Below are 16427 nucleotides of genomic sequence, written 5' to 3'. Positions count from 1 at the left end.
ATAGAAGTTACGTTTGGCGCATTTCACCTCGTGCCGTTACTTCTCGCGGCTTCTGGGCGACCTCCACGGGTTTCCTATCTGAAACCTGTTTGGTGTTAATCCCGCCGTCTTTCTTCCAAGCCAGATGACTGGCTCGTGCGTTGTTCACTACCCCACTGCTCCTCGCCCGTGCGAGCATTCAGTGTGTCACATTTTACATGTCCGCACGCGCTTTAAAGTGGCTTAGCCGGGAGATACGTTATAGGAGTAGCGGTCATCGCTGCGTGTCCAACGGTAATGAACGCGCGCGCTAGCATTGGAAGCATAATCGATTCGGCCTCGAGAAATAGAAACAGGCGACCTCTCCGTCGGAGGAGGGGAAGGTATACGTGCAGCAAGTAATGGCCGAGGAAGACGCATGCGGGTGAAGGTTCAGCGGGTTGCTCTGTCTTCGCTCGCCTTGGCAGCGTTCCGCAGGGCAGTCCGACGCTATATACCCGTTAGGCAGTGCGGCCGGAATGTACCTACCGCAATCTGTGGTCGTACTCGATGAATGACCGCGCACACGGGCTGCATCGAACGTTGCACCCGCGCCGCACTAATGTTGAGGGGTGCGCGGATGATGCAGTAACGAGTTATGGCAATGGGAACAGCTTGGGACGGATTCTTGCTCAGGAGTGCAGGTCGAGAACACCGTCACAGAAAGCACGACCTTTGACGGTTGGTGTTGAATATGCAATGTCTTCATTGGTTTTTACGCATAAAAAAAAATCGCGAGCATCGCAAGAAAGTGCACAAATATAGGACAGATATGTTCTAAGAACTCTGTGAAACGAACTACTGCTATTCCACATTTCCATCCAAGCCTCACGCTTCATAGTGCGGTATAGACATGTCGCGCGAAATCAAATAGTAATGTCCCCCCCCCCCCCCCCCCCCCCGCCCTAATACAAACACCACAAACAGGGGCTGCTCGGGCGTCCTATCTAGCCCGTTGCGGTGGCTGCCCATCAATTATACGAACGATGCAGGAAAGCCTGCCCAGAAGACCACTAATACCCGTCACCTTATTCCGCTGATGTCTGGGCAGAACTGGCTCTCACCACTTCTACCCTGGCTCGAAAGCAATTCTAGCTCATCTTACTGCCGCTGCTAATCCAGCACGCCCTTGACGGGCCGGGAGAGGGGTTTGTAGACTTGACTATAGAGCAGCGGACTGGGCATTGGATATCAAATTTTCTCTCAGGACTGCGATCTTGATGTATCCCGGAATAACAAGAGTTCGTAACAAAATTCGAAGGGTGCTCTTGTATTAATTATTAGGTTGCCTGCGTTTCAAATCTCAGAGAAAGAAGCACAGGCGCTGCATGGACGCACCGCTTCCGTGTTGACCGCTTCATGTCAATGCGCTCCGTGTTTCTGTTAGGCTGTTTGTTCGCCTTTATAATGGTACTCAGGAAGACAGGCGTTAAGAGAAACATTGCATTCGGAAAAAGTAGTTTATTGTTTAAAGAACAATAGTACAGCATGGCGCAATACCGCGAACACTGTGTGACCACTGGCATTCGCCGTTGCGCGCTTGCAGTTGAGACAATCGCCTCCAATAACGCGCGCTGGCGAACCGCTTTCGCCATCTTGGAGGAGCGCCCGAATCCGAAAAGAAATATCGTCTGGAGGGCGACCCCGCGATGCCGGCTGCGAGCCACCTCCAATCTTACTCGATTGTCCTTTGTTCTGCGCCTGAATGGCGGGGAACGTTAGCGGTTCTTTTGTTGGCCAAGAAGCCCGTCCAGTTAGCCGTCGAGTATAGCTGCACCCACCCCGAGCGCTCGGCGCCAAACCTGTGGCAGCCTTGTTACTGCGGTGACGACGTTACCGCAAGCCCTGTGGCGCGAGCCCCACGCTCTGTCGACACCGGCTCAATAGCTCACTTCGCGTGGAGGTACTCTTGCATCGCGGTGGCTCTCGGCCTACCTTCTGAGGTGTGCTGACTTGTAGGATGCGCACCTTGACCGAGCAGGGCCCCACCTGTGAAAAAAAAAAAAAAACGGAGCTACTTCACCCTATTGTGTACGTGGAGCGAACCTATTCTTATTAGTTTTTGCGCTTTCTGGATTTGATACCAGAAAGATGACGTTTCAATGGAGGCGAAACGCAAAGGCGCTCGTGTGTTGTGCGATGTCAGTGCACGTTAAAGATCACCAGGTGGTCGAAATTATTCCGGAGCCCTACACTACGGCACCTCTTTCTTCCTTTCTTCTTTCACTCCCTCCTTTATCCCTTCCCTTACGGCGCGGTTCAGGTGTCCAACGATGTATGAGACAGATACTGCGTCATTTCCTTTCCCCCCCCCCCCCAAAAAATTAATATTATTATTCTTTAACCCGCCACGGTGTCTCAGTGGTTAGGGCACTTGGCTACTGATCTGGAGTTCCCGGGTTCGAACCCGACCGCGGCGGCTGCGTTTTTATGGAGGCAAAACGCGAAGGCGCCCGTGTACTGCGCGATGTCAGTGCGCGTTAAAGATCCCCAGTTGGTCGAAATTATTCCGAGACCTCCACTACGGCACCTCTTTCTTCCTTTATTCTTTCACTTTCTCCTTTATCCCTTCCCTTACGGCGCGGTTCAGGTGTTCGCCGAGATGTGAGACAGACACTGCGCATTTCCTTACCTTAAAAACCAGTTTTCAATTTTCAACGATGACACTGCTTTCCAGTTGATATATATTCCTTCCACAACAGCGCGACAGACAGGACAGAGAAGAAGGGACACAACACAGAGCAGTCTGTGTTGTGTCCCTTCTTCTCTGTCCCGTCTGTCGCGTTGTTATGGATCACTGTGAACACCAACCGCCCAACAACTGGTATATATATTCCTGCTAGGTAAAATTTAGCACTTTTTTTTCACCATGCCGACAATGCTAACCCTGGTGGAAAATGTAAAATGACCAAAAACTTCGTTAGGAATGTTAGGTATGGAACATACTGAAAAATTCAAGCGCTACAAGAACAACGACCCGGAGGGGGACACAGCGCTTGAATTTTCCACTAGGAACGGGTACCAAATCTCTCAATTCTCTGCCTGGTTTCAGTTATAGGACCCTTACTACCGTGGTTTCGGGGCTGCTATCTAACTTAATATGTAACAGTTGTTACACGATCTCTTCTACCAGGAAGAGAAAAAAAATACGATATACTCGTTGTATCAATTCTTCGGGTAAAACAGTGTCTACTGTCGTTATTATTGCAATTCTTTTCCGACTAAGAACGGTCTATGACATCAAGAATTTTATGGACATGTATGCTTCGGTCTCTCCACGAGGCTCACTCCGTAAGTATTCCACAGTACGAAGTTTCCCACGGACTTGTCACGGCATTCATCCACTGGTTTGCCAGAACGCGTGGAAATAGTGTCAAGGTTTTTGCTCTGCACTCCTCGGGTTCTCTTCGTGCAAGTACCCTGCCGACGCACCGCCGCTGTCCCAACAGCTGCCGCAGAAAAAGCAGTGGTAGCAGCACCACGTGTGTCGCCCTTTACATTACTACCGCTACTACAGTGCTATCGAAGCTATTACTAGCGCGACTAATTCTCATGCTGCTCATTCCTTTACAACTGCTATCGATTCTTGGGCTACTATCAGTACTCCTCTTAATGAAACAATTAGCTGCTTTTGTCATGTACTGGTACTTTCCAGCTTCTCCTATCGCAAAGGCAACGCAGGCGCGTCTAATACCAATTGTGTTATGCATATAGACATTTACGATTAGCGTTGCATGGGTGCCACCGTATCACTTGTAGGACTGTTGCGTGCATACAGCGCATGCGCGGTGGAAGCGCTAGCGCGAGCCTTGTGACTCTTTTCGCAACAGTGCAAACAGCAGTTGCTTCTACATTTGCGTGTGCCCGATATAAACGTGCATACGCCCCTTCTAATAGCGTGACAATTGGTCTGCTTTAACGTGAACTGCAATCGCCGTCACTTTTTTTTATCTCGGATATCAATGCTCCTATATAACGCTGTAATCGTATGTGAAAGGTGCGGAGTTCGGTCCCCCCCACCGTGCCGTCAGTTTCCCACCAGTTTTACCATGGGTACAAGCTTACCATGGTCTAGTACTCGGTTCCTTTCGGATGATATGCTTAGAAAAGGGTATGTCTAGCATGGCCTTCAGCAGACGAAATAAAATCAACGTTAGTCACGGCGCTCTTTAATCAAGCTGAACTTGCACCACTAAGAGGGAATCGTCGTCATCAGCTCGCCCCGCCGCGGTGGCTCAGTGGTTAGGGCGCTCGACTACTGATCCGGAGTTCCCGGGTTCGAACCCGACCGCGGCGGCTGCGCTTTTATGGAGGAAAAACGCTAAGGCGCCCGTGTGCTGTGCGATGTCAGTGCACGTTAAAGATCCCCAGGTGGTCGAAATTATTCCGGAGCCCTCCACTACGGCACCTCTTCTTCCTTCCTTCCTTCTTTCACTCCCTCCCTTATCCCTTCCCTTATGGCGCGGTTCAGGTGTCCAACGATATGTGAGACAGATACTGCGCCATTTCCTTTCCCCCCCAAAAAAACAATTATTATTATTATTATTCATCAGCTCCTAGAACTGTAACCCTTCTTAGAGTTACTGCTCTTAGTGTCACTGATCTCATTACCGTCTTCACTGAGGGGGAGAAAAACGAGGACATGAGAATTTAATATTTTTATGAAAGGACGTGTGGTTGATGACGATGGTATTTTCGTCGTCGTTGTGCCCTCCTGCGTTTCAGTGCTGTACAACACTGTGGCGGAGGAGGAGGAAAACATTTTGTTCAATAAATTTGAAATTGGTGGGTAGATGGTCGCCATCCTCTTCGGCAAGTGTGCTTAGCCCGGAACTACATCAGCTGCCGCTATACGGTGTCCGCTCAATCAGCTGTTGCTGGTATCGAGAGTCTGAGCTAGGCAGAGCAGTCTCCAAAGAGGAGAAAGCGGGGTGGGGGCTGGTCGACATTTCCAACGATACGTCACCATGCTTAATATCTAGAGCTCAGGGCCTGATGTATTTAAACCGCTCTTCCCCCCCCCCCCCCCCCCCCCCCAAAAAAAAAGGTCAAGGCAACATCGATTGCGTCGTGCACTTCCGTGCACTGTATGCCCCCTCCCCTTGAAAATGAGATGACAATATTAGTGGCCTCCGCGTCGTGAACGAGGCCTCATCTCGTGAAGCACGGTCGAGCCTAAAGGTCTCAGTGTTTGCAGTGGCATGGAATTTGCAGTTTCAGCGCACAGTTTAGAGTGGTTAGAGTGTCCAGCGTGGCTTCCAGTGGCCTGCGTGGCCTACGTACTAGCACTACGGTGCCCTGCTGACTGCCACAATGTGGGTAACAGTGAACTTGATATCGGCGTTCAGGGTGCGCCGACTGCTGACTAACGCGGTGCTTGAGGCTAGGCCTGAGCTGCCTTCGACGGCCAGCCACCCTTCCCATCGCTGCTAATATTTCTCTTCTATCGCCGCATTTAATTTGCTTCTGCTGCCGGTGCCTTCCTCTCTAGTGGTCCGACCGGAGTCGTTCACCCATCACACGTCACGTGACACTGTCAGTGCCATGAATTATGCGATGACACCTCGTACTGATCAGCGGCAGCTCAACGTCACGGCATGCAGCTAGCCTTCAATTGAAGAGCCTAAAGGGAAGATTCGCTTCTTCTGTGAGGTTTTATTCAGAAGCCGAGGCGTCGTTAATGTGTTTGCTTAATTTGTAATATTGGCGCGCATGTGCTACAGGTTGTCGGAGCCGCTGTTTGTTCGTTTCTTTTGTTATAACAAGCAATGTTATATCATGCATTTTAACACAACTATGTAACCAGAAAGCAGCTGTTCTAGTGGCGCGAATTTTGATTGAAGTCACAACTTACTAGATGCTTACAGTACAAGCATAGCAAAAAGGTGAAGTTTGAGTTGATAAAATGTAACCCATAGCTTAGGCGCCGTCGCGCAAAAACGAATTTAGCTAGCTGTACACGGGAAGCTGAAGTAACATACTTTTTTTTTTACCGCTCCACTAGATGCTAGTTTGGAGGCAGAGTCAATAAAGCAGTTTTCCTCACAGCACTTCTTTTTTTTTTTGCGAAAGAAGAAAGGTGAGACGAAGTATCGCACAAATAACATTTGGTTTATTGTCTTATGTACACGACATAAAACACACACAACGATGTCTTATTTTATCATTATTGCGTAACACAAAACTGCACGTGTGTCTTTCTTGAACTTGTTCTGGCTCATTTATTAGCTTATACACATAAACTTTGCATTTGGCAGGCCATGCAGAATCACTTATGTACACCTTAATAATGTCGAACGTCTTCTCTCCTTTCGTTTTCTGATGGTGACATTGCTCGGTCTTTTTCTCAAAGGCAAAAATACATAACTTAATATGTGTTCGTGTGCGTGTGTGTTAAAACAGTGCAAAAGAACAACCATTTATGAGTTGAGATGAAACGGAACACACAAGTGTAATTCATCTTCATCCACATTTTTTTCCAGGTTTTCAGATAATTCCATTCCTCCAAAACAGCACCACACGCAATATTTCAATGCTTAAAGAAAAATGGCTCCGAAGACATTTTATAGCAGCAAAGCATTAACCACTGGTTTAATGAAATAAAAAACTGCAAAATGTCTTTGTTCACGAAGTGGTGCGCTCTTGATAAGTCTGGAACAGTCCCTCGTGATTCCTGTAGCTTCACATCTGTTTCTGCCGATATGTTTCTTTTTTATTATTTTACACGGCATCTGCTGACGAAGCAGTCAGCACTTATTTCTTGAAAAGCCGAGACAGTCCCTTTATTTTACAAGAAATTTCAGCGCCAGCATTTAGAGCGCTGGAACCTTGTCTGTCTGCTCTAGACGCAGCAGGGGGGGTGAGGAAGGGAGAGGGGGGGGGGGGGGGGGGAGGGGAGGAATTAGTCCGACGCATGCTTGTGTTTTGCAGGGCCCTCATCCATCAACATCGGCGTAATGGCACAGCATTTTCCCCAACAGAACAGGCCGTTGTCACGGGCGTCGATACGCCACCGAACAGACGAAAGATGGCTGCCCTCCGAGCTTCAATAACGAGTGCTTAACGAAGTCTTGCCAGACTGCAGTCTTCCACAGTGTGTCCTTGCGTGCGCGTCCGCGCAGCCGCGCCATCTAGCGGTCGACACGAGATGGCGGTCCCACGCGAAGCCCGGAGTGACGCTAAGACAGCCATCTTCGCGTGCGCCGCGCAATCAGGGGAAAGTGACATTTACCGGAAATGAGTTGGCCTCGCGAGGCATGTGTCGCCGCCTGTCTCCGTCAGAAGGGGCACGACGCGGTGTGTACGTGAGTGAGCCCATTAACGGTGACCTAGACGCGCGCCGTACGGCATCGTTGTCATCTCTTCGCTGCGCTGCCCCGGCATACTCTGGCGACGTTGTGACGTTAGTTGGCACTGCGGGCGTCTACGATGAGGAGCGCCCGGAAGGGATCAGTGAACAAGCCGGAAGCTTTCTGTGTCTTCGCTAACAGCAGAGGAGCGGCTCCGTACGCGCGTATCGTCATGCACTTGTCATTAACTCCACTGCACACCGGATCACTACGATAACGAACGGTGGCTAACGAATGTCATCCAACCGGCGTGAACGAATATTCTGTCCCAGTCAAGCAACACGCGCAGTCATGCTGGAAACTGGAGGTAATTAGTGGTGGGGCACAGTTATTACGTGGAGCCGCAGCTCACGGGTTCAGCCTCCGTCTTGGTTGGGGGTCACCAGCCATTTGTTTGTTGGCAAGCACTCTTTGTCAAACATATCCGCCTATCTTGTAGCGAAAGGGCAATCAAGGCACCCATCGGCTCACTCGCGATTCCTCGCAAACTGCTTTTTTTTTTTTTTTGTGGTAACCGAGTGTACAACGCCACTTCGATTTCATAGCAGGTCGGTCTGAACCAGCGTCTGGCTTTAACTTGGCCTAGGACTGCGCGTAAGCCGGCGGAAACTTCAACAGATACTCATTAAACAACCGAGGCACGCTGTTCAAACAGCGGGAAGACGCGTCGCTCGCAGTGTGCAAACTGCTGCTTTAGACCGATTTGCGCAGAAACCTATGCAAGTGGGTGAGCGTTAGGGATGGCCTGGACACCATTCGTGGGAAGGTGGTTTGGGAAATGAACCGGGGGAATGGGAAGGGGGAAGGGGTTATGGGACATGGGTGTACGGTGTGGGAAGGGTCGGAGGTGGAATCGGTGCGCAGTGTCGTTATCTATGTGGACTAGGCCTTGGCGTTGGTTGGGGGCTCGGTCTCGTAGGTCAGGTCGTTGAGGTAGAAGTAGTTGGGCGAGTCCTGGCAGTTGACGTTGTATTCCCAGTCGCAGACCCGGTACCGCTGGTTGAAGGCCGTGTCGTTGGCGCAGATGTGCGGCACCCTGCGTCCGTAGGCGTCGCACATGTGGAAGATCTTGCAGTCGAACTCCATGTCGGCGTAGAATCCGATCGGCTTGTCGCTGCAGTCGAAGTGGAATTCAACGTCCGGAAACTCTTCCCATCGCTTCGCCTGCATCGGGGGAGAGAGGAACGCATTGAGGCCCGCGTCGGGCCGCACAACTTGCGAGGCCCAGAAAAATAAGAGTCACTTCTAAGAAAATCGAATCATCATTACGGGGTAACAGCCAAGCATTTGATTGTTGCTCAAGCTATATTGTATTCAAGGCATCAGGTAGTGGGCAGCTCTTCTATGTCTCAATACGGAACAATGCGGCAGATCGCAAATACTGCGGCATTCTGCAATGCGCGCTCGTGCATACGAGTACACCAGCATGAACGCCTGCAAAGGTTTTCGGCTAAGACCTCGTATCTACCGCTCGCATCGCGCCTTCGCGCCTTCCTCAGTAACGACAATCAATTTCGCGACGCCTCCCGGCGCCATAAAGGCACGACAATGGGCATCAATTCGAAAGGCTGCCACGGCGTGAGCGTCGCGTAAAGGACCGTTCGGTCGGCGGGTCGCTTCGCCATTCTTCGGCGGCCAACGAGCTCTCCGCCGCAGCCGCCGGGATCCTCGCCGTTGCGACGTTCGTTTCGCCCAACAATGCGTATACAGTTTACCTGCGCGTCAGCGGCCGGCCAGCCAGCGCCGGTAGCTTCTGGCCACTCTATTGAGCGCCAAGGTTGCGTGCGGCGCGAGGCAGAGACACACACACACAGTGCGTCACCCTGTTGCGTCCCTCGGCCGGGTTGCGCATCAGAGCCCCCCGCTGCGACGCCGCCATTAATCCCGGAGCCTGCAGCGGCGACGCTTCGCACACACAATGTCAGTATCAAGGCGCTTTGGCACGCTGCTTGGCCCGATGGGTCGCCCGCGCTGCTTGGCTGCTCACCGGCGCTGAGTACGTGCCGCCATGGCTACCTGTGTCCGTAAATCACCGGTGCGAGGGGGGGGGGGGGGCGCTGTGGTGCAGTATTTGCCAAGTTCGCGCTCGAGAGTCGAACGGGCGCTTCCTGGGCCGCGTACCGCCGTGGGCTGAGGATGTGTTTGCTCTTGCGTGACCGTTCCAAGGACGTCATTTCCTCGCGCCACGGGCTGGCGATAATTTTATGCAACCGGCCGGACGCCTTCCTGCTGGTTTACGGCTTTGTCGAAGAACCCCGGGAAAGAAGAAGAAAAAAAAACTACGCTATCTTGCCTGGCATTTGCTCTCTGAAAGGGTTTAACTACGTCGAGCGATTGCTGGTGACTTTCTTACCACGAGTAAGAAAGCAGTTGTGTACGTGGTATTGGCGTGCCTGCAGCCTCCAAATCCTACCCCGCAAAGAAAATCAAAATGAAGAGCGTCAGAGGCATCTTTTCTTTGTGCCCATTGGAGTCGCCGCGAAATGTCAGCGGTAATCCTGGTAGTAACTTGCCTAACCAGAGACGCAGGCAATCTTTCTATTACATAAGACGCCGGGGCTGAACAAATGCAGGCAGTGAAATGAAGTTCTCAATAAAAATAAAGTTCTATAGGGCTAAAAAAAGACGAACACACAGAAGACAAAGGACGGGATGGGCGTTGTCCTGTACGTTGTGTTCTGTGCATTCGTCTTTCTTTAGTGCTGTAGAACCTGAACTTTATTAAGAATGAAACAACTAACCCCTCAACTGGTTTTATTGAAATTAAGCTCCAACTTGCTCTTTTTTAAGCGCCTGCAGCGACCTGCAGTGCATAGATATAAGAAATGTGTTTTTTTTTTGTCACTTAAAACTGAACGTGCACTCACCCTGTGAAGCGACTTTCCGCAAACCAGGTAGAGGGCTGAAAAGAAAGAAAAAAACATTCAGCGCAGTACATCAACCGCAGTGCTTACGATGAGAACTGTATAACAGCAGTGCAAAAGATCTGCTCGCGAGAACAGATGTTCAAACACGTCACAGTGTAGCAGGAAGAAGATATTCTCATAGCGCGAGTTTTTCACCCGGAACCAAAAAGTGCGGTCACTAGTTTCTAGTAATTAATAAGATATATTTGTGCCAGATAGTTCGAGTCAATGCATCGCCTTTGAAATTATACATTTTTCCCCACTGTTATATTGTCTAATTTCATTGTACTTTCCTATGACGACGTTCTGTATTGTACACTTGATGCAGGCATTTGCTGACCTACTGCAAGCTTATATGCTTGAGCTTTTAAATGCTAAATTAAACGCTTGCAGAGAGAAGTCGAAGAGCTAAATTTAATTCATGGCGAGTTTTTTTATGCGGAAGTAGACAAATATATAACAACTAAAGAAGAGTGCAGGTACTCGATTTTTGAAGCAAGCTCGAGGATCGCGCGAGAGAAACAGAAATGATCAGAGGACATGCCGATAACCAAACAATTCATGACCCCCACGTGCCTGTTGTGTCAAATTGAACCTTAATCATTTGCCATGTACAACGAGCAGTAAAACTTCCGTACTTTATTTACCGCTTATTTTCTGCTCTGATTTTATCTCATAACTACAGGACGAGAAGCTGGCTACGAAGTAGGAGGCCAACAACTTTATAGCGCACATCCAAGTGAAAAAAAAAATAACTGCGTAATGTTATGGTATGTTATGCGTGGTTTAACGTCTCAAAACTGCACAGGGTTATGAGAGATGCCGTAGTGGAGGGCTCCGGTCAATAACAAGTCACTACCTTTGTACGCGCTATGTTTACAATCGAAAACGCAAGACAGATGGGCATTGTTTCTGCATATTTTCATGCCGGAAACCATGAATTTTGCAACACTAATGGAGTCTAAAGCTGCAGCCCTAATCAGGAAAGCTGTCTTCTCATTGAATATCGGACTTTATTTGCCAGAAATTTTGGTGGGTCACCTGTACAAGCTGTACACTCTAAAGAGGTACACGCCTATATCGGAGAAAAAAGGGGGTAAACCCTCCTCTAGCGGACCTTTTTTTTTTTATAAAAGCGAGGGCGCTAGAAAACAGCTTACTTCCCTTTTTACACATTTCTGTTTAGGGTATAGTCAAATAGCTTGAACCGGCCCAGACAGCTCTTACAAGGCAGTGCACATGCGACCTTTGAATAAAAGTTAGATATGAAAATGTGTTGCTTTGCAAAGATAGAAACTGTTTGCCAACTAGTGGCTCAGATTAGTCAGTTTAAAAGGCTATAAACTCTGATAATCTCCGCTGAACGATGGTCTGTATGTTTACTTCGCCTTGTTCATTAACTCGCAAGCATTCCTTGTATTTTTCTAAGCTGCGGCCGCCCATAGGAAAAACGTCTGCCTTCGTATACTGGTTCAACGGATGCAATGGCATGCAAAAGCGGAAGAAAAAAAGCCGTAAAGGCAGCCTACGAAAATGAAAAAAGGTTGTAAGAGCGTCTCAGCAGGCAACGACGTAGCCAGAATGCATAAATCGGCCGTATATCAGCTGCAACAGGTGACCTTCTCGTGTTTTACGGAGCTCGCGCGCAAATGCTATGCACAGGTAGTGCACTCGTTCAAACCACAACGATATCGAAGTTGCCCCCCAAGCCCAGTGGCCGTAATTCTTATTTCTGTTTCAAGATTGGGCCGAGATGCATCAGCTGATTTCTGGAGATGGCATGACCTAGAATACACTCAGCAGTTAAGGCAGGCTAGCGTGTAAAAACGAGTATACACTTTTTCTGTCTTAAAAAAAAATTAACATCCTGTTTTTTTGCTCCTTGTAAAGGTTTCTTCGTGGCTACAAGACTAGTTTTACTTGCTACGACTATCTCAAGCAAGCTTCACTGTATGTATTCGTGGATGAAAAGATAGCCCTCCATTTTAAATGGCACTGTCATGGCGCCTGAAACGGCTAACTGTAACGAAAATAGTAGATCGTGATCAGCGTAGGTATTGAGGACAAATTTAGCATTTTTTTCCCGAAGCCTCCGCGGTGGCTGAGTGGTTACGGCGCTCGACTGCTGACCCGAAAGACGCGGGTTCGATCCCGGCCGCGGCGGTCGAATTTCGATGGAGGCGAAATTCTAGAGGCCTGTGTACTGCGCGATGTCAGTGCACGTTAAAGAACCCCAGGTGGCCGAAATTGTTCGGAGATATTCACTACGGCGTCCACCATAGCCTGAGTCCCTTTGGGACGTTAAAACCCCATAAATCATGCATAAACCCGATAAACCATACATCAGGTCCTTCGTTAAAATAAAGGAGCTCTTTTTCTGACGTGTGGCCAAAATTCTTCATTAAGCGTGTACGGATAGTCATACATATTCATGTACACGTTGTCAGTTGATGAGAACTTTCAGTTGCTATTGAACCTGATTGAGAAATAACATTGGTATAAATGTCATATCATCATGATTGCGCTGAAAATACTGGCCTTATTTTCTGCCATCTACGCTCATTCGGCGAACACACAACTTACAGTGACCGCACGGTAATATTGTCGATATATCGAACGCTTGTTAGACTTCCGGCCACTTTTTTCTTTTTGCTGTATTTTAGGAAACCGACACTAACCCAAAGGATGGCTAAAGAATCCTTGAGATATTTTCCTCTTTTTTTTGCTAGTTCCTGTTTCGTCCGGTGCATCGTGTACACGTAGTCAAGAAATATGCCTATTGGAGTAAATAACAAATATTCGTCTTCGAAGGAGATGACAGTTAGCATAAGCTTGCCTTTGATAGTGCAGAATGTCAATACCTCCACTGCACATTCTGCACTCTATTCCATGGCCTGTTATATATTGAGGAATGTCCCTTGCAACTTTTCGTGGCCCAGCAGTTCCTATACGGCGTCAGCGCAGTATGCATTTCATTCGGAATTCTTCAAGACCCTTTATGCTGCCAGGTCTTCGTATAATGCCGTAATGTAAGGGTGAGGGCAAAAGTAAACGAAGCACGCTACTGCCTTCCAAATATTAATGTGATTGCGTTAGAAGCCTCACCACGAAAAAAAAAAATCGGCGTTGTGGTCTGTCATAAAATTAGCTGATTGGTCGAGACGGTTATTACGTCATCAGAACACATGACGTGCAATCTGCCAGCTCTCACCCGTTCCCTCTCTCCACCTGCATCGCCGCAAACAGAAGCCTCATCACAGATAAAAATCCAGCGTTCCGATCTGTCGTACCCGCGCTGGTGACTGTTTCCGAACGAAGCACTGCATATGAGAAAGCCTACGCGCTGAGTCGACGCGATTATTAATCAAAATGTCGCTGTTCAACGCGAATGCACGGACGTTAATGAGCGCGATTAAACGCGCAAGAACGTAATTAACCTTCTACAAGACCAACCATATTTTGTCTTGGATGCTACAAACCTTCGCCTCGCTATGACTGCGCTACCAACACCGAGCGTCGAGCGTGGCGCGCGAACAAACAACGTGAATGCTCCTTTCCCCGCGCCTAATTGGATTCGAAACAGAACGCAGCGACGCCGCGGATATGTAGGTCGCTGCACGCACGGCGACAGAACCGGCTCCCAGTCAAAAGACAACGCAGCCCAGACGCGTGGCTGCGCGCGAGAACCTCCCGTCCCTCACATCTCCCTCTCTTCTTTTCAACGGTTAGTCAGGGCGCCAGAGAAGGAGGCCTCACGCGAATAACTAACTACTCGCTACCACCACGCTCCTCTCTACCACTCTCCCGCCGGCGAGGAATAAAAATAAGCAAGCACTGCAAAGGGCGTCCAAATACCACTGACTCGGGCAAGCGGGAAAACAGACAGAAACAAAAAGAGAGAAAAGAAACGAAGCAGGAAAAAAAAAGAGCCGAGTGTTCGGAACGATGTAGCCGCGCTGATAGCACGGTCGCCGCGTGCAGCGTGCCGGACATGAAATATCGTTGGAGGTCGCCGCAGCTAGGATCGAGAAGAGCAGCGCGCGAAGCGTGTGTTCGGTCGGGCCAATGCCGCACTTGGAAAGGGCACGCATCCATTTGGGACGCTGAAGCGCGGTCTCTGCACGCGTAGACGCGATGCTATTCGGACGCTTTCATTGTTTACATGACCGCAGTACGCTCGTTCCAGGGTCACAGCAACGACAAACGGATGAACAATGAGTAGACTGGAAGGTCGACTTGTGGAGAACGGAACTATAGAAGGCGCTCCCGGTAGCCGCAATCGTTCAAGATTAGGTGGATCCATATGCGAACGTTTAAAGGAGGTCCGATTTTTGTTTGTGCGTTTTTTTCTCTCGTATTTATTTTCATATGTTGAAACAGTGATGCCGGTTCTATTTGAAATCCCTGCCTGACAGAACAGCACGGCCATTTTATGTCTGGATAAAAGGATCGCTTTTACAAAGCAAGAAATGAAGGTGGACGGCGAGAAGTTCTACAGCGCGCCTAGGACGTTGTGCAATGTTTAACTAAAAAACACTGCGACTGATTTTTGGTTGCGGAAACAGATTAGGGTGATAAGAAAAAAAAATAATTGGGCATAATTGTTTGACAAAAGAATAAAGCTATTATTTCGCGAGTGTGGAAGTGTACGGCGTGCGTGCATTTATAAAGTTTGTGAGCCATTCTTATTGTTTTTGTCAAATAAGAGGTTTTAAATATAAACGCCCTCCGCGGTGGCTCAGTGGTTAGTGCGCTCGGCTACTGATCCGGAGTACCCGGGTTCGAACCCGACCGCGGTGGTAGCGTTTCGATGGAGGCGAAACGCGAAGGCGCCCGTGTGCTGTGCGATGTCAGCGCAAGTTAGATCCCCAGGTGATCGACATTATTCCGGAGCCCTCCACTACGACATCTCTTCCTTCCTTTCTTCTTTCACTCCCTCCTTTATTCCTTCCCTTACGGCGTGGTTCAGGTGTCCGCCGATATGTGACAGTTACTGTGCTTTTCCTTTCCCCAAAAAACAATTATTATTATTATTATTTATTAATTTTTAACACAAATTTTGGAAGTATCCTCAGTAGTAGAGCATAATATTTTTGTGCAAGGCTTATCGTCCAGATTCGCAGCTTTGATGGTGTATATATATTTTTGGCTTCACCATGGATGACGAGGAAACTTACCCGAAATAGAGATCCCTCAGCAACTAGTGAGAAGTTCTGGGGTCTCAGCATGATAAATTTCGGGCAAGTAATACTTTATGAACAAAAAAATACTCTATTGAACTATTATTTTCTTTTTACGGATTTTAAGCTCAAAGTTTTCTTGAAGCGAAAAATAAAGGTTGAGCATAAGTAACGCTACTTAAACGTTGCAGCTGCTGTTGAGGGGGAGAGGAAAAAGCCGCAGCGATCATTTAACCTACTTAACATTGCCTCAAATAGAATGCTATCATTGGTAGCTTTGCATGCCAGTTTGCCATGTTCAGCAATCCTCTCTATTTTTTTCACTAATGCTAATGCGGGGGTTAGAGCGTGACGCGCACCGCGATTACGTCAACGAGCAGATGCTCTCTGTGGGTGGTAAGCTTGACCTCACGTAACCACCCAAAGCACGGCGATTCTCAGCTTCGGGTAAACATGCGTCACAGATGCCGGCCTATCTAGGTGTTGCGGGAAAGCAGGCAGAAGGTTAATGACGTGTTAACGCAAACGCGTGACTCGTTCCTCCGAAACGTATTTGTTTGCAACTACATATCTTTTTTGTTTTTGATACCAAACATTAGGAGAGCGCGGGACTGGCATAAAGACCAGTAAAACATGAATTAATGAGGAGGCGCTATCAGTCTCCGCTTTGTTTTTTTCCTGTTTCTGCCGGAAAACCGGCATTCCAGAAACACGAAGTTTCCGTTCCGCGACCCCCCCCCCTCCCCCCCCCTCCCCCTCTCATGCGCTGCAACTCAAACACGGCATTCCACGCATGAAACAAACGAAAGAAAAAAAAAGCGAAGAAAGATGCAAAGCGGAGGAAGTGCCTTCTTCCTCCATTCACTGTGGATTCTGGTCTTCGCAGATCCGCGCGCACACGACGCGTCTTTCCGGATGATTTCGGCCGCCCGCGCTCAAAGCATCTGCTCTAGGCGTCGTCACGAACTGGTGGC

General features: G+C 48.9%; 1 protein-coding gene across 1 annotated transcript in view; it reads right to left on the bottom strand.

The window, feature by feature from the left end:
* Positions 1 to 6107: 6107 nt before the first annotated feature.
* Positions 6108 to 16427, bottom strand: part of LOC144093714 (U-scoloptoxin(01)-Er1a-like) — a 31017-nt gene continuing 20697 nt past the window's right edge. Inside the window, exons 3-4 of the mRNA XM_077627323.1 lie at positions 10235 to 10269; positions 6108 to 8531 (exon numbers count right to left, since the gene is read on the bottom strand). Coding sequence (XP_077483449.1) covers positions 8250 to 8531; positions 10235 to 10269 — 317 coding nt within the window. The 3' untranslated portion in view covers positions 6108 to 8249. The remainder of the gene's footprint in view (positions 8532 to 10234; positions 10270 to 16427) is intronic.

Source organism: Amblyomma americanum, chromosome 6 (assembly GCF_052857255.1).
Source record: "Amblyomma americanum isolate KBUSLIRL-KWMA chromosome 6, ASM5285725v1, whole genome shotgun sequence".
Lineage (NCBI taxonomy): Eukaryota > Metazoa > Arthropoda > Arachnida > Ixodida > Ixodidae > Amblyomma > Amblyomma americanum.
This window is presented reverse-complemented; position numbering and strand designations above follow the sequence as displayed.